The 24,158-nt window shown below is 36.7% G+C and overlaps 1 protein-coding gene across 9 annotated transcripts in view; it reads left to right on the forward strand.

Annotated features, from left to right (window-relative positions):
• Positions 1 to 24,158, forward strand: part of NBEAL1 (neurobeachin like 1) — a 197,873-nt gene that overhangs the window by 11,105 nt on the left and 162,610 nt on the right. For all 9 annotated transcript variants that reach the window (XM_059393241.1, XM_059393243.1, XM_059393236.1 and 6 more), the window contains 2 exons: positions 13,997 to 14,088; positions 18,531 to 18,692. In XM_059393241.1, coding sequence (XP_059249224.1) covers positions 13,997 to 14,088; positions 18,531 to 18,692 — 254 coding nt within the window. The remainder of the gene's footprint in view (positions 1 to 13,996; positions 14,089 to 18,530; positions 18,693 to 24,158) is intronic.

Below are 24,158 nucleotides of genomic sequence, written 5' to 3' on the forward strand. Positions count from 1 at the left end.
AGCTCTGTGATTTATCAGTCTTACCCAACGCCCAGCGTTTACCACAACACATACCCTCGCCAGTGTCCCATCACCCAGCCACCCCATCCCCCATCCCCCTCCCCTCTGTAACCCTCAGTTTGTTTCCTAAGATTAAGAGGCTCTTATGGTTTGTCTCCCTCTCTGGTTTCATCTTGTTTTCCCCTATGGTTCTCTGTTTTGTTTCTTAAATTACAAATATCAGTGAGATAATATGATAATTGTCTTTCTCTGATTGATGTGTTTTGCTTACAATAATACCCTCTAGTTCCATTGACCTTGTTGCAAATGGCAAGATTTCGTTTTTTGATGGCTGAGTAGTATTCCATTGTAGATATATACCACATCTTCTATATCCATTTATCAGTTGATGGACATCTGGGCTCTTTCCCTAGTTTGCCTATTGTGGACATTGCTGCTATAAATATTGGGGAACAGGCGCCCCTTTAGATCACTACCTTTCTATCTTTGGGGTAAATACCTGGTAGTGCAATTGCAAGGTCATAGGGTAGAGCTATTTTCAACTTTTTGAGGAACCTCCATACTGTTTTCCAGAGTGGCTGCACCAGCTTGTATTCCCACCAACAGTGTAGGAGGGTTCCCTTTTCTCTGCATCCTTACCAACATCTGTAGTTTCCTGATTTGTTAATTTTAGCCATTCTGACTGGTGTGAGGTGGTATCTCATTGTGGTTTTGATTGTATTTCCCTAATGCCGAGTGATGTTGAGCACTTTTTCAGGTGTCTTTTGGCCATTTGGATGTCTTCTTTGCAGAAACATCTGTTCATGTCTTCTGTCCATTTCTTGATTGGATTATTTGTTCTTTGGGTGTTTCAACATTTTAATTTATGTTTTGTGACTTAAATTCAAACTCAGAGTTGTCTATTCACATTGAACCAAAGCATTAACTGATTCATACATCTCTCAAAGTTTACAATTTGCCTCTAAAAAAAATTCAGTTTTGTTTGATATATTTGTCAAATTACTTTTTATGACATTAAAACATTTGAATAGTAAGAAAGATAAGTACTATTTTAATTTATGATATCATTGTGAGGTGAATTTATACTTTTTTATTGAGCAATTTTGACTTAGGATTTTTGTCAAAATATAATATTTAAATAAGTTTAAATGAAAATTTCAATTTTCAAGTGACTGAGCTTCCTTTTAGGCATAAAAATACATAAATTTTCTAATTTAGATTTATGTTCAAAGGAAAGTAGTGTTTTATGTTAGAATTAAAATTTTTTAAATTTAAGATACAATTAGTTATAGAAAATACAGACATGCTGAGAGTAAAAATTTCATTTTTCAGAGATATTTCAGTTAAAGTACTTTATGGGTGTCTATAAATTAATTACCTTTACTACTATGAATCATTAAGATACTAAATTTGAAAAATTTCAGCCTGACATGAAACTTCAACTTGAAGCTTTTAAGCTCCAATTAAAAAGTATCAGTGTTATATTTAGTTAATACATTCACAATGGTAGGCTTTTCTTAAAAGAATTCACTGTAGGTAGGGGTGCCTGATTGGCTCAATTGTAAGAGTATGCAACTCTTGAATTTGAGCTCCATGTTGGGTATAGAGATTATTAAATAAATAAACTTAAGAAAACTTTAAAAAAACAAACAAACAGAATTCAGGGACTCCTGGGTGGCTCAGTCCATTTAGCATCTTTGGCTTAGGTCATGTTTCCAGAGTGCTGGGATCATGTCTTGCATCAGGCTTCTTGCTTAGCAGGGAGTCTGCTTCTCCCTCTGCCTGCCGTTCCCCCTGCTTGTGTGCTCTCTGTCAAATAAATGAATAAATGAAATCTTAAAAGAAAAAAAAGATTTTATTTTTAATTTTTTTATTTTATTTATTTGACATAGAGAGGCAATGAGAGAGAGAGAGAGAGGGAGCACAAGCAGGAGGAGCAACAGAGGGAGAGGGAGAAGCAGGCGCAGGCTCTCCACTGAGCAGGGAGCCTGAAGTGGGGCTTGATCCCAGGACCCTGAGATCATGACCCGAGTGGAATGCAGACGCCTAAGGACTGAACCACCCAGGTGCCCCAAATAAATAAAATCTTTAAAAAAAAAAAAATGATTCACTGTAGTCCAATTCAACTAGTTATTGGGTGCTTACTGTATACAGATGGTATTTACTGTCATCTTATCCCTTAAATTGTGTATTTTTCTCTTTTTAAAAAATTTTAAACTAGCTTTTTTTAGAGCAGTTTTAGGTTCATAGCAAAATTGAACAGGAAGTACAGAGAGTCCGTTTGTATTTCCTGTCCTTCCATATGTACAGCCTTTCCTGCTATTAGCATCCCATACCACAGCGGTACATTTGATCACTTGGCTGCCTTTCCAAAAACACCTGATGTCAGACATTTCTTTACCTGTCTACTGTGTGTGAAACTCCAAGGTGAACACAAAATTAATGCAGCAAGTCACGTTATACCTAACATTAAAACATTCCAGATGTTGGCTTTTCAAGTCTTGCTAAGTTGAGCCGAATTTTCTGCACTACGTTGATCAAACCTGGAACTTAATTATCTGAACAACAGGTGTGTTTTTTTTCCCCTTAATTTAAGAAATACAGGGACGCCTGGGTGACTTAGATGAGCATCTGTCTCAGGTCATAATTCCAGGGTCCTGGGATCAGGCTCCTTGCTCAGTGGGGGGTCTGCTTCTCCCTCTGCCAGCTGCTCCCCTGATTGTTCTTTCTCTCTCTCCCTTTGACAAAGAGTAAGTACAATCTTAAAAAATAAATAAATAAATAAATAAATAAATAAATAAAATAAAAATAAAGATATATCTAAAGTAAAATTTGAAATCTTCTCTCTAGGGATTGGTGTATTCTACGCCTAATTTTTTTTTTCTAGACCTCTGTTTGAATGTTGCTTTTTCATTTATGTTAAAATGACTTCTAAACCTTTTAAGATGTGACACATTTTCTTTTCATCAAAATTTTGTCTCTTTTATCTATTTAATTGACTGACTTCATCTCCAAATAGTGAGTTTCCCATTTAGATTGGGGGCTTAGATGTGAGACCTTAGGGAAGATGAATGAAGTCATCATGGATTACTTAAAGAGATAGCATTGGGTCAAGGTTTTAAAGAATGAATAGTAGTTTAGTAGCCACAGAATATGTTCCAGGCTCATAGAAATCCTGACCAAAGGTATGAAGGAAAAGTGACCTTAGTTTAGACTTTACTTTTGGTAATAAATTAGTCTAGGTTGTTAGACCAACCCTTCTGAAAATCATTTACGATTCTGAATAAAATTAAGAAATATCTTAATGTCATTGAGAAGCTGGCAAGATGTAAGGCATTATGAGGCTATATCTTAGTGAAAACAGGAACTTAGGTAGATGGAGAATAAAGCTACCTTTCCTGGCGAACTTGATCTTTTGTGTTTTCGTTGTCTTGTGGATGGAAGGAAGAAATCAAAGGTAAGGGACTAATCAGAGTGAGAAGTCTAATAGATTTTTCCATTATGACCCCTAAAAGAATATACCCGTGGGGTAAAGGTCAAGTGGAAACAAACCCACCTAACTCTTTGATCTTCACTTGGGGATTCCAGGAGAAAATGACTGTGTTAACAGAGCCAAAAGGTAAAAGAGACCACCAGTTGATTCTTTCATGAATTTGCAAATCAAATTTCCCTTTCATTGTAGGGAAAGTCCAAAAGCCCTAGGTCTTGCAGACTAGTCTGTGGCTTGGTAAAAGCAAACGCATATCTTCTGGAAGAAGAAACTTCAGTTCAGATACCAAATATTTTTTCAAATTGCGACTTAATACTTTAATTCATGATGTGTGAATCAACCATACTAGACTCTCATTGCCTTGGAATTTCTTTCATATTTTCCAAGGGATTTGACAGATTCTCTAGTCTTTATTTGCACTGATTGGCATATGGTAGGTAATTCTTTTTGCATGTATTTCAGTTTCCTCTATTTGAGGGTATCTGCCATTATCAACTTTGTAAAGCCCTTAGCTGTTGCCTTGCCATAAAACATAAAATTGTGATTATTTCTACAGTAAGGAATAGGTATATCATTAATGTCAAATTATACCCTTGTGCTCTGTTTTCATGTCTTATTTTTGTATACATGAAAACTTCATTTTATTGCATAATTATATTATAATTTTTTGGCCAATTAAATTCAACATACAGTAATTTGTACATGAATCTAGTGAAAGGACAATATGAAACAGCTTTTACCAGGTTTGCACAGGCATTGACAAATAAGTCTTAATAGCAGCCTCTCTGGATAAGATGCATTTTGATTTCAAAGATTTTGTTTTTGATTTTGTTTTAAAAACAAAACAACTTAGAATCAGAGAAATATGATATAAAAAGTGAACTAGCCATTTCAAAAAAAGAAACAGAGTATCTAGAAATAGGGGGGAAACCTAATAATAATTTTAACCTAATAAACTTGTTTAAGAACCAGTAAATGTGGTTGGTAAGAGTTTAGACAGTCAAAGAGAATTAGTTAATTGGAAGGGAGGTAAGTCCTTTCTACAGGATAAAGTAGGAGTCAAAAAAATGGAAGATAGGGAAGAAAGGTTAAGAGGTAGGAGGGCTAGTATGAAAAGGCTTAATCCATGTTTAATTGGACTCTGCAGTCAAATGCTCTGCCACTGTGCTGTACCTCCACTTTAATTGGACTCTGAAAAGGAAAGGAAAGGAAAAATGAAACAAATGTAATATTTGAAGAGATTACAGGTGAGAGCGTTCCAAGATTAATGAAAGTCCACTGAATTTCAAGCAGAATAATTAAAACTAATTCCATATCAAGATACATTGTAGGGAAACTGTAGTAGTTTTGCAGAAAACCAAAAAAAAAAAAAAAAATCTTAAAAGCTGTCAGAGGAAAAAAAAAGATTATCTTAAAAGGGATGACAGATTAATAGCTGATTTTTCAGTAAGAATGACAGAAGGAAAAAGGTTGACATTTTTAATCTATTACTTCTAACCAAATGAAATTTTTCCAAAGGGTAAAGTGAAATAAAGCCATGTTGACCAAAACAAAACAGTTGCGTTTACCAGGAAGATGTAATAATTTTAAATTTGTGTGTACCTCATAGTCTTAAAGCAAGCACAGAGAAATGAACATATGACAATTGTAAGGGTTTTTTTTTTCTATTTAACTTGCCTTACTAATTAAGAAAAAAAGTCAGTACTTGATAGAAGGAATAGACAAGTCAGTAAAGATACTCAGAAGACTCAAATAGAATTGATAAACTTGATGTTATGGATCTATGTAGAACACTATACCCAACAAACATTCCTTTCAAGCACACATTTACAAAAGTGATATAACAGACCTTAGAGCAAATTTCAACAAATTTCTAATGATCAATAGAGTATATTTAACAATGACAATGAAAGAAGATAACAATAGCGAAAAGATTAAAAAGGAATGTTTGGAAGCCATGAAATACCCTTTTTTTTTTAAAAAAAGATTTATTTATTTGATAGACTGAGATCACAAGTAGGCAGAGAAGCAGGCAGAGAGAGAGAGGGAAACAGGCTCCCCACTGAGCAGAGAGCCCGATGTGGGACTCAATCCCAGGACCCTGAGATCATGACCTGAGCTGAAGGCTTAACCCACTGAGCCACCCAGGTGCCCCCATGAAATACCCTTTTAAATAAACTTTTGATTAGAAAACAAGCAATAAAAATTAGAATTTTGAGGGGCACCTGTGTGGCTCAGTCAGGTGTCTGACTCCTGATTTTTGCCTCAGCTAATGATTTCAGGGTTGTGAGATGGAGACCCAAGCCTGCTCTCTTCCTCTCCCTCTGTCCCTCCTCCCCCCCAAAATAGATAAGTAAGAATTTGGGGGGACCTGAATGATACTGTATTTTAGAACTTGATGGGAAGTGGCTACACATTACTTAGGAAAATTTATTGCTTTAATACATCTATTTAGGGGCACCTGGGTAGCTCAGTCTGTTAAGCATCTGCCTTTGGCTCAGGTCATGATCCCAGGGTCCTGGGACTGAGTCCTGCATTGGGCTTCTTTCTCAGCAGGGATCCTGATTCTCCCTCTGCCTGGTGTTCCCCCTGCTTGTGTTCTCTCTGTCAAATAAATAAAACCTTAAAAAAATACATATGTTTAAAAAAAGGCTAAAAATTAGTGAACTAGAAAGACATTTGTGGTCACCAGTCTTTAAGATCCTCACATCCTCTCCTACGTTGTACAGGGTTCTTTCGTGACCATAGAATTTGGCAAAAGTGATGGTGTATCATTTCTGAAATTAGAAAAGACATTCTTGTTTTCATCTCAGTTATTCCTTTTTTTTTCTTGGCTAATTGACTTGGTGAAGCCAGCTGCTGTGTTGTGTTCAGCCCAGTGGAGAGGCCCATGTTGTGAAGAACGGAAGCCTTGCCAGCCACCACATGAGTGAGGCTGAAAGTAATTCTTCCAGCCCAGTCTAGCTTTGCTATGACTGTAGCCCTGCTTGACATCTTCATTATGATGAAGGCTCATGAGAAATTCTGAGCTGGTTTTGAATTCATCACCCAAAAAACTGATAAAATATTTGTTGTTTAAACTCCTGAATTTATTTAATTTGTTATGCAGAAATAGATTATTAATATACCACCCATTTCAAGAAGACAAGAATAAATAGAAAGAAGGTAGAGTGAGGGAAATTAAAAGTTTTTTAATGTGAAAATTCTCAAATTTATTGTTTTTCAGTTTTTGCAAGAAATACACATCTAAGAAGGCTGACATATATTAAGGAGTGTATTTAATTTTATTAAGTCACTATATAACATCTTGGGATGAATGGCATGAACTATATGTATATCATCTTAAGAATGTGGAGGTGAGATTGAGAGTATGTTAATAGTAGTTTCTTTTGCAAGTCTCAGTTATTTCTGATTTTAATAGTCAATAACTCCCTTTTTAATTCTTTTTCTTTTTTTTAAATTAAATTTTTTTTTCAGTGTTCCAGAGTTCATTGTTCATGTACCTCACCCAGTGCTCCATGCAGTACGTGCCCTCCTTAATAGCCACCATCAGGCTCACCCAACCCCCCATCCCCTCCAAAACCCTCAATTTGTTTCTCAGAGTCCACAGTCTCTCATGGTTTGTCTCCCCCTCGGATTTCCCCCAACTCACTTCTCTCCTTCTCCCAGTGTCCTCCATATTATTTCTTAATGCTCCACATGTAAGTGAAACCATATGATAGTTGACTCTCTGCTTGACTTATTTCACTCAGCATAATCTCCTCCAGTCCTGTCCATGTTGATACAAAAGTTGGGTATTTATCCTTTCTGATGGAGGCGTAATACTCCATTGTATATATGGACCATATCTTCTTTATCCATTCGTCTGTTGAAGGGCATCTTGGTTCTTTCCACAGTTTGGTGACTGTGGCTATTGCTGCTTTGAACATTGGGGTACAGATGGCCCTTCTTTTCACTACATCTGTTTCTTAGGGTAAATACCCAGTAGTGCAATTGCAGGGTCATAGGATAGCTATATTTTTAATTTCTTAAGGAATGCACCAACTTGCATTCCCACCAACAGTGTAAGAGGGTTCCCCTTCATCCACATCCTCTCCAACACTTGTTTATTGTCCTGTTGATTTTGGCCATTCTGACTGGTGTAAGGTGGTATCTCTATGTGGTTTTGATATGAATCTCCCTAATTGCTAATGATGATGAACATTTTTTCATGTGTCTGTTAACCATTTGAATGTCTTCTTTGGAGAAGCGTCTGTTCATGTCTTCTGCCCTCCATTTTTTGACGTAATTATCTGTTCTGTGTGTGTTGAGTTTGAGGAGTTTTTATAGATCTTGGATGTCAGCCCTTTGTAGTGTTATCTGTGAATATCTTCTCCCATTATATGGGTTGCCTCTTTGTTTTGTTGACTGTTTCCTTTGCTGTGCAGAAACTTTTGATTTTGATTGAGTCCCAAAAGTTCATTTTTGCTTTTGTTTCCTTTGCCTTTGGGGACATGTCTTGAAAGAAGTTGGCTGTGGCTGATGTTGAAGAGATTAATTGTCAATGTTCTTCTCTAGGATTTTGATAGATTCCTGCCTCATGTTGAGTTCTTTTATCTATTTTGAGTTTACCTTTGTGTATGCAGTAAGAGAATGGTTGAGTTTCATTCTTCCATATAACTGTCCAGTTTTCCCAGCACCATTTATTGAAGAGATTGTCTTTTTTCCACTTTATATTTTTCCTGCTTTGTTGAAGATTATTTGACCATAGAGTTGAGGCTCTCTACTCTGTTCCACTGGTCTGTCTGATTTTGTGCCAGTACCATGCAGTTTTGGTGATCACAGCTTTATAGTGAAGCTTGAAATCAGGCAATGTGATGCCCCCCGTTTTATTTTTCTTTTTCAATATTTCCTTAACAATTCGGGGTCTCCTCTGGTTCCATACAAATTTTAGGATTGTTTGTTCCAGCTCTTTGAAAAATGCTGTGGAACTTTGATCAGGATGGCATTGAAAGTATAGATTGCTCTAGGTAGTATGGACATTTTAACAATGTTTATTCTTCCCACCCATGAACATGGAATGCTCTTCCATCTTTTTTCCCTCTTCTTCAGTTTCTTTCATGAGTGTTCTGTAGTTCCTCGATTATAGATCCTTTACCTCTTTTTTTTTTAAGATTTCATTTTAAGGACTCTCTACCCCCACTGTGGGGCTTGAACTCACAACCCCAAGATCAAGAGTTGTGTATTCTACCAACTGAGCCAGCTAGGCTTCACCTTTTTATTATTTCAATACTTTCTACAACTGCTTTACTTCTTACGCTGTTGTGCCTTTTATTTATTTATGCCTTTCTTCTATAGAACAGTGAGCACTTTGAGGATAAGATTATAGGTTTTTTGTTTGTTTCTCTAGGTAAAATTGACTTAAGATTGCATTTTAGTTGTCATCATAGCCATAGAGTCTAGTACTATTCTTTTTCTTTTTTTTTTTAAAGATTTTATTTATTTATTTGACAGAGAGAGATCACAAGTAGGCAGAGAGGCAGGTGGGGGGGGGTGGGGGTGGAATGCAGGCTCCCCGCTGAACAGGGACCCTGATGCGGGGCTCTATCCAGGACCCTGAGATCATGACATGAGCTGAAGGCAGAGGCTTAACCCACTGAGCCACCCAGGTGCACCGAGTCTAGTACTGTTCTTGATTTATATGGTTAGTATGTACTTACTAAATGTTTTTTTGAGGTAGCTAGATTCTGTCAAGAAAAACTTGAGGACTGACCTGAAAGATGATTTATCCTTAATAATTGTGTTTCTATTGAGGGGAGATTTATCTTCTTTTGGTAGGAATTAGAAACTATATTATGAATGTAACTGACTTACATGAACTTTTATAAATGTAGCTCATATGTAAGTTGGGAACTGCCTAGTATTAGTTGAAATACATCTATGTATTTAAAAGTTTATAGTTTTAAAACTTGAAGGAATATTGCATTCCATTATTGCATGGAGGAAGTCAGGTGTTCCCCTACTTTTACCTGTAACCTTACCCCTTAAGAACTAGGTGAAATTGCTTGGATTTCCTAATTCCATTACCTACTAATGCTTTCCAACAGGGAAGTGGGTGTTAAGATAAAAGCCTTCTGTGCATTAATGTAATTTAAATAATCACATTTGGCTAGTGGCTACTGTATTAGACAGTGTTTAAACTTCATCCTGTGGTAATGGGGGCCATTGAAGGTATTTAAACAGGAGGGAAGAAATGATTAGGTTTAAATTTAACAAATCCCATTAGTAACTGTGTATAGGGAGGAGAAATTAAAGCTGAAAGATCAGTAGAGGGTGCCTGGGTGGCTCAGTGGGTTAAGCAGCTGCCTTCGGCTCAGGTCATGATCTCGGTCCTGGGATCGAGTCCCGCATCGGGCTCTCTGCTCAGCAGGGAGCCTGCTTCCCTCTCTCTCTCTCTGCCTTCCTCTCTGCCTACTTGTGATCTCTGTCTGTCAAATAAATAAATAAAATCTTAAAAAAAAAAAGATCAGTAGAGACCTATATAACAGTTCAAATGAAAGATTATTTTAAACAATGGCAGATGATTGAATGAATATTTGAGAGCAGAATCAGTAAAGTTGATTTTGTAGTTATTTTGTAAGTGCTTATTTTATTAACACCGAATCATGGCCAGTTTAATAATGGTAACTGGCATGTTTTAAATAATCGCTAAATGACAGGCATTGTTGAATGCCTTGCATGTATTATCTTATTTAATGCTCTCAACACTCTATGAGGTAGGAAATAATATTATAGATGAAGAACGGATTGCAGAAATCAAGTAACCTGGCCAAAGTCACATAGATAATAAATGCAAAGAGATTTAAAAAGAAAAGAATACAATTAAAATCATTGGGCAAGGGGGATCATTTATATTTGTTGCATAGGGTATTCTGTTTTATGGGAGTTTCCTAATTTTGACACGTAGTGGGTTATAAAAATATTAATACTTAAGCATATACTTTGTGCGAGGAATTATTCTAAGTCCTTGACATGTATTCGATTATTTAATTTTTATAACAGCCCTGTAAGAAAGATACTTTAATTATATTCATTTTTATAGAGGAAAAAACTGATAGGATGATTTGTTCAAGAAACTGGCAAAGCAGGTATTAGAGTCCCTGTAATTTGGCCCCAGTGCTCCTGAGTACATAATACGTTTATGTGTTATGTTAATAGTGTACAAATGGTAAGATAGATTGTACTATGGTGTTTCAGTATACCAGACTCTTAACCATGAAAGTGACTAAATTTGAGATTTAATTAATATGGTTTCTGGGTTTGTGGAGATCTTTCTTTTTATGGTTTTTGGCAGTAAAATGTAGATTCTCTAAGTATTTTATCAGGCTGTATAGGATGTGGCTGGTTTTTTTGTGTTAAATTGTTTATGGCTTTGGGTTTGCTGACCCTGCTAACTCTTTTCCTCTATTTGCTCACTAAAGCTGTGCTTGTATTTCAAAGATAGCATAGTGTAGTAGAAGGAGCACAGATGGATTCATGTATCTTGCATTTTAATCCCAGAACTATCAATTACTAACTGTGTGACTGGACAAGTTACATATTCTAGAACATCCCTTTTCTAACCTACAAAATGGGGAAATGAAACCTCTGGGTAGGTGTAAGGAGTAAATGGAATGATGCGTATTTGAAAATGCCTGTTGTAGTACTTAGCACATAGCATATGCTCAAAAAACTACAACTGCTTTACTTTTTATTAAATGAAACATTTCCAGATTTAAGTATCATTTCTTTCAGTATAGTTGTTCGGCTTCCTAGGAGAACCTTGTACCTGCCAACCACTTGGTGACCCTGACCTTTAGACTGAACCAGATACTGTAGAGTTCCTAAATAAACTATGAGGACAAATGCATTAATTCTTTATGGTGTTATGAGACTGTTTTGTGTCTAACTTTTACAGAGAGATAATCCTCTGCTCTATTAAAAATGATAGGGAAAACTCCAGCTATTTGTATTTCTGGATTCCTATTCTGAGTGGATAAATGAATAAATGAATCCTGTGCTAGTTGAAAAGGAAAATAGCAAGTAATGGAACCCTTGAGAAAATTTCTCACATGAGAAATCTTTTTCGGAATTATTTCCATTTTATTTCTCAGTGATGATGTAGATAGTGGCAATTTACAATCTGATTTTGGAACAGTGTATTAATAGAAAAAAGCAAATACACAAAAGGTCAGCAGTATCTGTACATTCTGGGAACATTCTTTTAGCAATTCTGATTTGTAGTGTAATGCTTTTATTTTAGGAAATAAATTACTTGCGTTCCCTTCCCAAGTGCAGTGCCTAACCAATAATAGTTAATGACTAAGTAAAACTTCTGAGAATTGTTGAAATTGACTGCATTAAAGAAGAGTTAAGGAGAGGAAGGAAATAAATTTGAGCATCATTTTTAGTGATTTATATTTAAAAAGACATTTCCGAGGAAGCATTTTATTTCAAATAAGCTTTGAGATATAACTTACAGTCTGTGAAATGCACACATTTTAAGTGTGAAATTGCATGTTTTGATGCAGGCAAACATTGTGTAACTACTATATAAAAAAATAGAAAATTCCTGTCACCTAGGAAAGTTTCCTTTCTGTCCCTTTATAGTCAGTCCTCTGACAGAGAGCCAGTGATCTCATTTCTGTCACCATAGCCTGCTCTAGAACTTTGTATAAATGAAATCATACAGTGTATACACTTTAATGCCTGGCATTTCTTGCTGAGTCATGTTTTTAAAATTTCTGCTTGTCATTGTATCAACTTTTCATTTAGTGTTATTCCTGAATAGTAATCCACTGTATGAATATAGAATACTTTTTTTTTTTAAGATTTTATTTATTTATTTATTTGACAGAGAGAGATCACAAGTAGGCAGAGTCAGGCAGAGAGAGAGAGAGAAGCAGGCTCCCCGCTGAGCAATGAGCCTGATGCGGGGCTTGATCCCAGGACACTGAGATCATGACCTGAGCCGAAGGCAGCGGCTTAATCCACTGAGCCACCCAGGCACCCCGATTTTTAGGAGTTCTTTATATATTCTTGGTGTAAGTTCTTTGTCAGATACATGTATTAAGAATATTTTCAGCTTGTATATGGCATGCCTTTTCGTTTCCTTAATGGTGTCTTTTGATGGATAGATGCTTTTTAATTTTGATTAAAACTTATTATTATCTTTTTGGTTTGTGATTTTTTTGTGTGCTCCCCAAGAAATCTACGTCTACCCCAAGGTTGCAAAGGTGTATCTCATAAAAGGTATATTATGTCTCCTATATTTTCTTTTAGAAGAGTTTTAATTTTTATGTTTAGGTTAATGATCTATATCTGATTTTTATTCATGTATCTTCTATTTCTCACTAATTCATTAAACACATATGTATTGAGCACCTGCTCGTTGCCAGGCACTGTCCATCAGTTAACGAAAAGAAGTCACTTGTGGGGGCGCCTGGGTGGCTCAGTGGGTTAAAGCCTCTGCCTTCGGCTCAGGTCATGTTCCAGGGTCCTGTGATTGAGTCCCGCATCAGGCTCTCTGCTCAGCAGGGAGACTGCTTCCTCCTCTCTCTGCCTGCCTCTCTGCCTACTTGTGATCTCTCTCTGTCAAATAAATAAATAAAATCTTTACCAAAAAAAAAAAAAGAAGTCACTTGTGATAAGCCCTTAGAAAGACCTTACACTTGTGAAGCCTATATTCTAGGGGTAATGACAGACAATAAATTAATAACTAAGTAAATGACATGGTATGATAAATGGTGAGAAAGCATTGTGGGGTGGGGAAAAGAATAGGATCAGGTAAAGGTTAGTAAGAAGATTTGCAGTTTTAAGACAGGGTGGTAAAGTAGGCTTTTCCGAGAATGTTGTTTAAGGAATGACTTGAAGAAGGTGAGAGAGTTAGCCATGCATCTATCTGGGGGAAGAGTCTTCTGGGTTGAGAAAACAGCTACTAAAAGGAGTTGAGGTGGGAGTATGTCTGGCTCGTCTCAGTAACAGCCAGGAAGCCAGAGTAGTACAGGGTAATAGTGGATAAGGTCAGAGAGACAGGGGAGGGCAAATTGTTTAGAATCTTGTAGAACATTGTTAAGACTGTAGCTCTTTGTGTGAGTGACATGGGAAGCCATTTGAGGGTTCCCTGTACTTAATAGACATTTTATTATTTTTTTTTTAAAGATTTAACTTATTTATTTGAGAGCGAGAGAGAGAACATGAGTGGCAGGGAGGGACTCAGGAAGAGGGAGAAGCAAACTCCCCGCTGGGCGGGGAACTGATGTGGGCCTCCATCCCAGGACCCTGAGATCATGCTCTGAGCTGAAGGCAGACGCTTAACCTGACAGCCACCCCAGGCGCCCCTATACTTCATAGACATTTTAAAATAGCACATACGTTTTCATGAATATAACTTAAGAGATTTCATATTATTGCTTCATATCTGCTTATAGGAATGAAAGCATTTTTTTTTTCAGATAGATATACTTAATCTTGGTTTTCTTATTTCAGAAAGATCCAGATTACCTGAAGCTCTGGTTGGACAATTTTGTTTCTAGCTATGAACAGTTCTTAGATGTTGACTTTGAAAAGCTGCCTACCAGGTATGTAGAAACAATTTCTTAACCTTAGATGAGTTTGTGAATTTGAGGCACAAAGAGTTCATTGAAGACCTGTTAGAAGAATGGCGATTATGTGACACGCAAAGTATTCCTGCATAACCCTGCTCTCATGGCAGACTTTGTTAATTGATTATAGCAGGTTTTCCTGCTAATATGAAACTTGGCTCCTAGGAGTAGAGAGAACTAACTACTAGCAACTGGGTGTCCTGCAGTTCACTTCATTTCTAATGCTAACTACCTGGAGTTAGTGGCAGATCCCACAGATTAAGGGCAAAGTCCTCAACAAGACTGCCTTCGCTTCAGATACCAGTTGCAAGTCTTGGAAGCCACCCATAATCTCTGACCAACTGGATACAAATTTGAAAAGCTTTCATGACTCAGGAATTAGTTCAGTAATTAGACTCACAGAATTCACTGAAAACACTATACTTAAAATTATGGTTTCATTATAGAGTAAGGTCTTAAAAAACATCTTGGAGGAGGTAAAGTATTCAGATTTTTCAAAGCTAGATTTAAAAATCATAAAATGGGGGGGAATTCAAATTTTGTGGAAAAGTGCAAGTGAAAGTATAAATCTTAGCTCCCATTGCTCTGTCTACTACCATCCTACATTACAGTTCCTAGGCCCATTTCCAAGAAAAAGTTTTCACCTTTTTCTCAGGCCATCTTGAAAACGTCATAGTTGTTACTCAGGTAAGAGAGGTTAGGTTGGCTGGGGTAAAAAGCTGGAGAAAAAAAGGAGACACTAGACTTTAGCCACAAAAGGAATCCATTTCTAGAGATATACTGAGATTGAAGGGGAGTAATGGGTGGTGATCGATGACGAGAAAGAGTATTTAGAGAATTATAAATCTTCAAGGAAGAAGTGTTTTCAGTTTGGGGATGGAGGTGGGCAGCAAGAGGGTGGGCCTGTGTGAACTGAGCCTAGAGAATCAGAAGCCAGATCATAAAATGCCATGCATGCATTGCTAATGGACTTACATTTTTTGTCACAGAAGATGCAAGGCTCTACTAAAGAATTTTCTGCATGGAAATGTCATGATGAATTTTGTTTTTTAAAAGTCCTTATGGTAGCACTAGGAGGTTGAACTGGAAATGTTTGAGACTGAAGGCAAGAAGCACAGTTAAGAGGCAATTTTAATAATTCAGAGAAGAAATCATTAGAGCTCTGGACCAAGGCATTGAACTTAAGATGTGCTTTAATGCTCAGAAAGCACTAGTGCTTCATTATTTATAAATACAGTTTTAGAATTCTTCATTAGATGATTTGTAGTAGGTTTATAAAAGTTGAAAACTATTAAATCTTGAACTCAAAACAAGATTACATATTATTGGTTTCTACTCATAGACATATTCTTGTGGTTTGTGCTTAGAAGTGCTTTTGTTTTAATAATTTGCAGCTCATTTAAAATCATGAGCCTAAGGATTTTATGAAGTCAGGATTTGGGCCTTTGACTACTTCGAATATTGAAATGAAGTCTTCTAAAGTTTGTAAGATGCACTTATTATACATATCTCCTTTCTTGGGAGGTCATATCTAAAAACATTATGTAGACTTACATTGCTACTATATTTAAAATAAGATGAAGAATGCCCGAGCATTGCCTTTTTCATAACTTAGCTGGTTTATTTAAAATTTTATTTCATACCTGACAGAAAACTAAACTATGAATTTAGATTTTACTAATAGAAAACTTTTAGTTTTTCAAGTGAACATGATGTACAAGATGTGTAAAACTAGTCTGTTCACCTTAAAGATAAGAAAGTCACAGATAATCCTCGTTTAAATTAAACTGACTTGGTAGAATTTCCAAGTTAGAGAATTCAAAATGCAAGGCAAGGAATGCTTTTCCCAGAATTTAAAGCCTTGGAATTTAAGCTGGACTTTTTTCTGTGTTAGATGGAGACAATAATGGGCAGCTGTTTAATACAGACATTTAGTAGCCAAACAGAGGAGTGAAACAGATTTCTGGGGATTGGGAAATTTCAGCAAAAGATGCTTAGAATTTGGGGGCAGTGAAGTCCTAATGATGGGAAAATGCTTCCAAATTCTTAAATCCTCATCACATTAGGAATATGGCCAAAACTTTCTCAACTTTATCTATGAGTCATGTTAATCAAAGCTCAATTTTATAATGAGTGTAAGTACAACAATAGATTTCTCTTTTAGGAGATAATTTTTTTTCTGTCTAGTAAAAAAAATTTTTAAAGATATTATTTATTTATTTGACCGAGAGAGAGATCACAAGTAGGCAGAGAGGCAGGCAGAGAGAGGGGAAAGCAGGCTCCCTGCTGAGCAGAGAGCCCAATGCGGGGCTCAGTCCTAAGACCCTGAGATCAGGACCCGAGCTGAAGGAAGAGGCTTAATCCACTGAGTCATCCAGGTGCCTTTGTCTAGTAAAAATTTTTTTAATGCAAAAAAGAATGGGACAATGAAGGAAAAAGGGAAGAAATCCTTTAAGTAACTAGGATTGAATATTGGGAAATCTAATGTTTCTTTCTTGTTGACTTATGATTTTGGAAAAGTGAGTAGGAATAATTTAGCTTAGTCTTAAAAATCAGTTATATTTAAATTTAAATATTATTTAGAAGTTACTGTGGTTTTCCTCATCACCTCTTTTTAGCTCTTTAGCACGGAAAAATGTATATACAAAAATGAGAGTTTTTCTTATACCACCTATAAAAGAGAATGAAGGAATCCAAGTTATAAGTGAAGTGATTCCCAGACTAAAATGAAACATGTATTTTTGTGACATGGTTATAGAATTCTGCAGCCTTGGTAAGGTGCTTTATGATTTCTGTGTAATTAAAGTGATGTGTTTATTTTATAAAGCACTTTATGTTGTGGGATGATTCTAGAAAAGGCTAAAAACATTTGTCATACATAATTATATGACTACTGGTAAGGTGTTTCAAATTTTTCTGTCTACAGTGAATGAAGCTTTAAACTCAGGGTAAAAATAATAGTAAATCTTCATATTAACTGTTACCTGAAGAAGATACTGTTTAAAGTATGATAATCATTTAATCATAGGAGCTCTTCATGGTGCTCCTTTGCAATTAGGTATTTTTCTTAATAGAGTTAGGAAAATTAGTATTCAGTGACTTTATGAAAAGATTTGTAGGCTTTAGTGATAGTATATTTAAAACATATTACATTTTTATAGTTCTTTACATATTTCATTGTTAAAAATGCACATTGACCTTTTGCTTTCAGAACCCTGTGAAATAGGGCAGATGATATTACAATGTTACAGATTAGGGTACTTCAGAGATTAAGTACCATACTTTATGGTACAGAGGTGGAACTTGGTACAAAGGTCTTCTCAGTAGATTCTAGGGGAATCTCTCTAAGACAGAGTAGCCAGTCACATCTGGTCTTGGCTTTGTCCTTAAAGATCCAGATGGTCGTCTTTTTTTTTTTTAAGATTTTATTTATATTTATTTGACAGACAGAGAGACAGTGAGGGGAAACACAAGCAGGGGCAAGTGGGAGAGGGGGAGAAGAAGGCTTCTTGCAGAGTAGGGAGCCCCACATGGGGCTCAATCCCAGGACGCTGGGATCATGACCTGAGCGGAAGGCAGACGCTTAATGACTGAGCTCCCCCAGGAACCCCCTAGATGGTCTTCTTACCCAGAAACCTGTTGTCATAAAGTATTTATGTATTACTTTAAAAAAATTTATTAATGTTCATGCTTAGGGTTCTCCATTCACCTTTCTCCTTTCCTTTTGCTGGTTAATTTCTCTCTCTTCTGACCACATGGCTTGGGAAGCCTATAGTAGGTGAATATTGTTTATTTAGTAAAGTAGTTGACAGATATTAAATTAGTTATAGGTACTCCATTTTTATTTGCTAGTTATTGTTCCTTTTAGAAATGGTATATACATTGGGGCGCTTGGGTGGCTCAGTGGGTTAAAGCCTCTGCCTTCGGCTTAGGTCATGATCCCAGGATCCTGGGATCGAGCCCAGCATCGGGCTCTCTGCTCAGCGGAGCCTGCTTCTCCCTCTCTCTCTGCCTACTTGTGATCTCTCTCTCTCTGTGTCAAATAAATAAATAAAAATTTAAAAAAAAAATAGAAATGGTATATACATATATATATACACACGTGTTTTATTTCTAAGTAGAAAGTAAATTAATTCTTAATATTTTCTTTGAAAATAGCACAATTGAAGATATTGAATAGATTCTCTCTCTAACTCTCCCTCTTTTCAGTAAGCCTCTTCTGAAATGAGAGTAACTACTGTGCTCTACTAACCTTCTAAAGGATCACAGTGATCATCTGGTGGTGACTTGCAGAGAAGGCATAGAGCATCTGGAATAAAAGAGTTTCTTTAGGGTTTGAGGTGAAAATGCAATTCCTTTAACGTGTCAAAGATTTTAGTCCTGTATTTAATCAGCCTTCTTATTTTTCCCCCTTATAGGGTAGACGATGTGCCTCCAGGAATATCTCTCCTTCCTGATAACATTCTGCAGGTTTTAAGGATCCAGCTACTACAGTGTGTTCAGAAAATGGCAGATGGGTTAGAGGAACAACAGCAAGCTTTGTCAGTTTTGCTTGTCAAGTTCTTCATTATTCTTTGCAGGTATCTGGTACAAACAATCTAGTTAGATGCTTTTAAAAATTACCAAAATAACAATGCATTTGTCGATTATTAATGTTTGTTGTTCATATGGAGCCTTAAAGATGAGTGCGCCATTTTTTTTTAAGAGTTTATTATTTTTATTTGAGAGAGAGGGAGAGAAAGAGAGAGGGAGCACAAGCAGGGGAAGAGCAGAGGGAGCAGGTGAAGCAGGCTCCCTGCTGATGGCAGAGCCCAACTCAGAGCTCCATCCCAGGACCCTGAGAATGGGACCTGAGCCAAAGGCAGACGTTTAACCAACGGAGCCACCCAGGCATCCCTTGAGTGCACCCTTTATGAACGGCTTATGCTTTGTTATAATACTGGAAGGCTTTTTGTTTGTTTATTTAATATTTCACTTTATTTGAAGTACGCGCCGTGCTCAATTTTGGCCTCAAACTCAGGACCCTGAGATCCAGAGTCTCATGTTCCACCGGCTGAGCCAGCCAGGCGCCCTACTAGAAAGCCTACCATACTTAGTTATAGAGAGACTCAGCCAAAATTAAAAAAAAAAAAATTATTCTAAAGACAGTGACTGAAGTTTTTACCTAACCAAGATTTGTTGCACAAGTACTGTGTATTATCATTTGTGAAATGTATTTTTCTAATCGTTCATTTTATAATTTCACCAAAAAAAGTAGAATTCTTCTATAGCTTATATTTCCAGGTTTATAGATGATTTTAGGTCTGTGGCACTTAAATTTTGATGTGCATAAGTATCAACTGGGAAGCTTAATAGGAATACAGAGCTTGAGCCTTATGGAAATTCTGACTCCAAAGAGCTCAGGCATTCTGGTTTTTCATGAATTCCCTATTAACCTGCATATGCAAATTTAAGAACTGTTGGGTTAGGGGCATTTTATTCCTCTTTAAAGTCTATCTTCTTTTTTGGAAACCATTTCCTATAATATATGCTATTTGATTTATAAGTATTTTAGAATTAGTAGACAAACAGGGACTTAAATTACTGTGCATTTATTTACCTTTCACATAATTGCTCATTGTATTTGATTGCAGGAATCATGGAAAGATTGAGCAATAATTGCTAAAATGTTTTCCCTGTAATTTAGGCTCTCCCAGAATTGTAGACATTTTTTTGATTTTGTGCTCTTTATTATCCTTAAAATTCAGAAAAATAATATAAGAATTAAAGGGTTGAGGGAAAGAGGGTTTATTTAGGCAATAAAACATGAGTTGGTTTGTTGATCTGTTATATTTTATCCTCTTAACTACTTAGTACAGTTTTATAGAAATCAGAAATCTATAGATAAATAACTGTCTTAAATTTAGTATGTTTAGGGGCTCCTGGGTGGCTCCATTGGTTCTAAGTGTCTGCTTTCGGCTCAGATCATGATCCCAGGGTCCTGGGATCGAGCACTGCATGGGGCTCCCTCTCTAGCAGGGAGTCTACTTCTCCTTCTCCCTCTGCTTTTCCCACCACTCATGCTCTTTCTCTCTCTCTCTCACTCAAATAAATAGATGAAATCTTAAAAAAATAAATCCATGTTCAGCTCTTTTAAAAAAATTATTTATTTATTTATCTTGAAACAGAAAAAGAGAGAGCATAGGTGTGTGCATGCAACTGGGGGGAGGGGGAGAGGAGGAGAGAGAGAGAATCCCAAGCAGCCTCCGCTCAGCACGGAGCCTGATACAGGGCTTGATCTCATGACCTCGAGATCACGACCTGAGCTGAAATCAAGAATTGGAAGCCCAACTAAATGAGCCACCCAGGCTCCCATAGCTCTTTATCATTATAGGCAAACACTGGAATATTCCAACACATCTTTTGGTTGAATTTTTTTTATTAGGAGATAATCTCATGATAAGTGTAAAGTTTATTTTATTTCAAATTTAATGTTTAATAGCTATCAATCACAGAATGTGTTTCTATTTTCAGAGACCTCATTTTTTTTTTTTAATTTTTTATTTTTTATAAACATATATTTTTATCCCCAGGGGTACAGGTCTGTGAATCACCAGGTTTACACACTTCACAGCACTCACCAAATCACATACCCTCCCCAATGTCCATAATCCCACCCCCTTCTCCCAAACCCCCTCCCCCCAGCAACCCTCAGTTTGTTTTGTGAGATTAAGAGTCACTTATGGTTTGTCTCCCTCCCAATCCCATCTTGTTTCATTTATTCTTCTACCCACTTAAGCCTCCATGTTGTTTTAAAAAGAATTCTTTTAACAATTTTTAATAAGTTTTATGTGGTATAGCAGTTTAGTTTTATCTAAAAATTTGGAAAAAGTATAGAGTTTCTGTATGCTCTTTTTCCTTCCTCCATAGTTCCCCTATTATTAAGATCTTACATTAGGTTGGTACCTTTGTTACAATGATGAATAGGTATTGATACGTCATTAAAGTCTGTAGAGTACATTAGAGTTTACTGTGTTGTACAGTTCTATGAGTTTTGACAAATGCGTATTGTCATGTATCTACCTTTATAGTATCTTGCAGAATAATTTCATCACCCTAAAAATGCCCCATGCTCCATCTATTCATTTCTCTCTGGTCATGCCCAACATTTGACAACCACTGATTTTTTTTTTTTTTTTATTATACCTATAGTGTTGCTTTTCCCAGGATGTTTCATATAGTGTGTACCATTTTCACACTGATTGCTTTCACTTAGAAGTAGATTTAAGGTTCTTCCATGTCTTTTAGTGTTTTTTTTAAATTTTCTTTTCTTTTTTTTTTTTTTCTAATTAACATATAATGTATTATTGGCCCCAGGGGTTCAGGTCTTTGAATCATCAGGCTTACACACTTCACAGCCCTTGCCATAGCACATACCCTCCCCAATGTCCATAACCCAACCACCCTCTCCATACTCCCCTACTTCCAGCAACCCTCAGTTTGTTTTGTGAGATCAAGAGTCTCTTATGATTTGTCTCCCTCCCGATCCCATCTTGTTTCATTTTTTCCTTCCAAACCCCCCATGTTGCCTCTCAATTCGTCATATCAGAGAGATCATATGATAATTGTCTTTCTCTGATTGACTTATTTTGCTCAGCCTAATACCCTCTAGTTCCATCAATGTTATTGCAAATGGCAAGTCTTTTCTTTTGATGGCTGCATAGTGTTCCATTGTATATATATACCACATCTTCTTTATCCATTCATCTGTTGATGGACATCTAGGTTCTTTCCATACTTTGGCTATTGTGGACATTGCTGCTATAAACGTTCGGGTGCTCATGCCCCTTCAGATCTCTACATTTGTATCTTTAGGGTAAATACCCAGTAATGCAATTGCTGGGTCATGGGATAGCTCTATTTTCAACTTTTTGAGGAACCTCCATGCCGTTTTCCAGAGTGGCTGCACCAGCTTGCATTCCCACCAACAGGGTAGGAGGGTTCCCCTTTCTCTGCATCCTCACCAGCATCTGTTTTTTCCTGACTTGTTAATTTTAGCCATTCTGACTGGTGTGAGGTGATATCTCATTGTGGTTTTGATTTGTATTTCCCTGATGCTGAGTGATGTGGAGCACTTTTTCATGTGTCTGTTGGCCATCTGGATGTTTTCTTTGCAGAAATGTCTCTTCATGTCCTCTACCCATTTCTTGATTGGGTTATTTGTTCTTTGTATGTTGAGTTTGATAAGTTCTTTATAGATTTTGGATACTAGCCCTTTATCTGATATGTCATTCCCAAATATCTTCTCTCATTCTGTCAGTTGTCTTTTGGTTTTGTTGACTGTTTCCTTTGCTGTGCAAAAGCTTTTGATCTTGATGAAGTCCCAATAGTTCATTTTTGCCCTTGCTTCCCTTGCCTTTGGCGATGTTTCTAGGAAGAAGTTGCTATGGCTGAGGTCGAAGAGGTTGCTGCCTGTGTTCTCCTCAAGGATTTTGATGGATTCCTTTCTCACATTGAGGTCCTTCATCCATTTTGAGTCTTATTTTCATGTGTGGTGTAAGCAAATGATCCAGTTTCATTTTTTTGCATGTGGCTGTCCAATTTTCCCAGCACCATTGGTTGAAGAGACTGTCTTTTTTCCATTGGGTGTTCTTACCTGCTTTGCCGAAGATTAGTTGATCATAGAGTTGAGGGTCCATTTGTGGGTTCTCTGTTCTGTTCCATTGATCTGTGTCTGTTTTTGTGCCAGTACCAGACTGTCTTAATGATGACAGCTTTGTGATAGAGCTTGAAGTCCAGAATTGTGATGCCACCAGATTTGGTTTTAATTTTCAACATTTCTCTGGCTATTTGGGGTCTTTTCTGGTTCCATACAAACTTTAGACTTATTTGTTCCATTTCTTTGAAGAAAGTTCCTGGTATTTTGATTGAGATTGCATTAAATATATAGATTGCTCTAGGCAGCATAGACATTTTCACAATATTTGTTCTTCCAGTCCATGAGCATGGAACATTTTTCCATTTCTTTGTATCTTCCTCAATTTCTTTCATGAGTATTTTATAGTTTTCTTAGTTCAGATTCTTTGCCTCTTTGGTTAGGTTTATTCCTAAGTATCTTATGGTTTTGGGTACAATTGTAAATGGGATCGATTCCTTAATTTCTCTTTCTTCTGTCTTGTGGTGTATAGAAATGCAACTGATTTCTATTCATTGATTTTATATCCTGATACTTTACTGAATTCCTGTACAAGTTCTAGCAGATTTGGAATGGAGTCTTGGCTTTCCCACATAAAGTATCATATCATCTGCCAAAAGTGATAGTTTGACTTCTTCTTTGCTGATTTGGATACCTTTAATTGCTTTTGGTTGTCTGATTGCTGAGGCTAGGACTTCTAGTACTATGTTGAATAGCAGTGGTGATAGTGGACATCCCTGCCATGTTCCTGGCCTTAGCAGAAAAGCTCTGACTTTTTCTCCATTGAGGATGATATTTGCGGTGGGTTTTTCTTAGATATCTGGCTTTGATGATATTGAGGTGTGTACCCTCTATCCCAACACTTGGAAGAGTTTTGATCTAGAAAGGATGCTGTACTGTGTCGAATGGTTTTTCAGCATTTATTGAGAGTATCATATGGTTGTTGTTCTTTCTTTTATTAGTGTATTGTATCACATTGATTTGCAATGTTGAACCAACCTTGCAGCCCAGGAATAAATCCCACTTGGTCATGATGAATAATCCTCTTAATGTACTGTTGGATCCTATTGGCTAGTATTTTGGTGAGAATTTCCCATCTGTGTAAATCAAGGATATTGGTCTGTAATTCTCATTTTTGATGGGGTCTTTGTCTGGTTTTGGGATCAAGGTTATGCTGACCTCATAAAATAAGTTAGGAAGTTTTCCTTCCATTTCTATTTTTTGGAGCACTTTCAGGAGAATAGGAATTAATTCTTCTTTAAATGTTTGGTAGAATTCCCCTGGGATGCCATCTGGCCCTGGGCTCTTGTTTGTTGGGAGATTTTTGATGACTGCTTCAATCTCCTTACTGATTATGAGTCTGTTCAGGTTT

The sequence above is a fragment of the Mustela nigripes genome, chromosome 3 (assembly GCF_022355385.1).
Source record: "Mustela nigripes isolate SB6536 chromosome 3, MUSNIG.SB6536, whole genome shotgun sequence".
NCBI lineage: Eukaryota > Metazoa > Chordata > Mammalia > Carnivora > Mustelidae > Mustela > Mustela nigripes.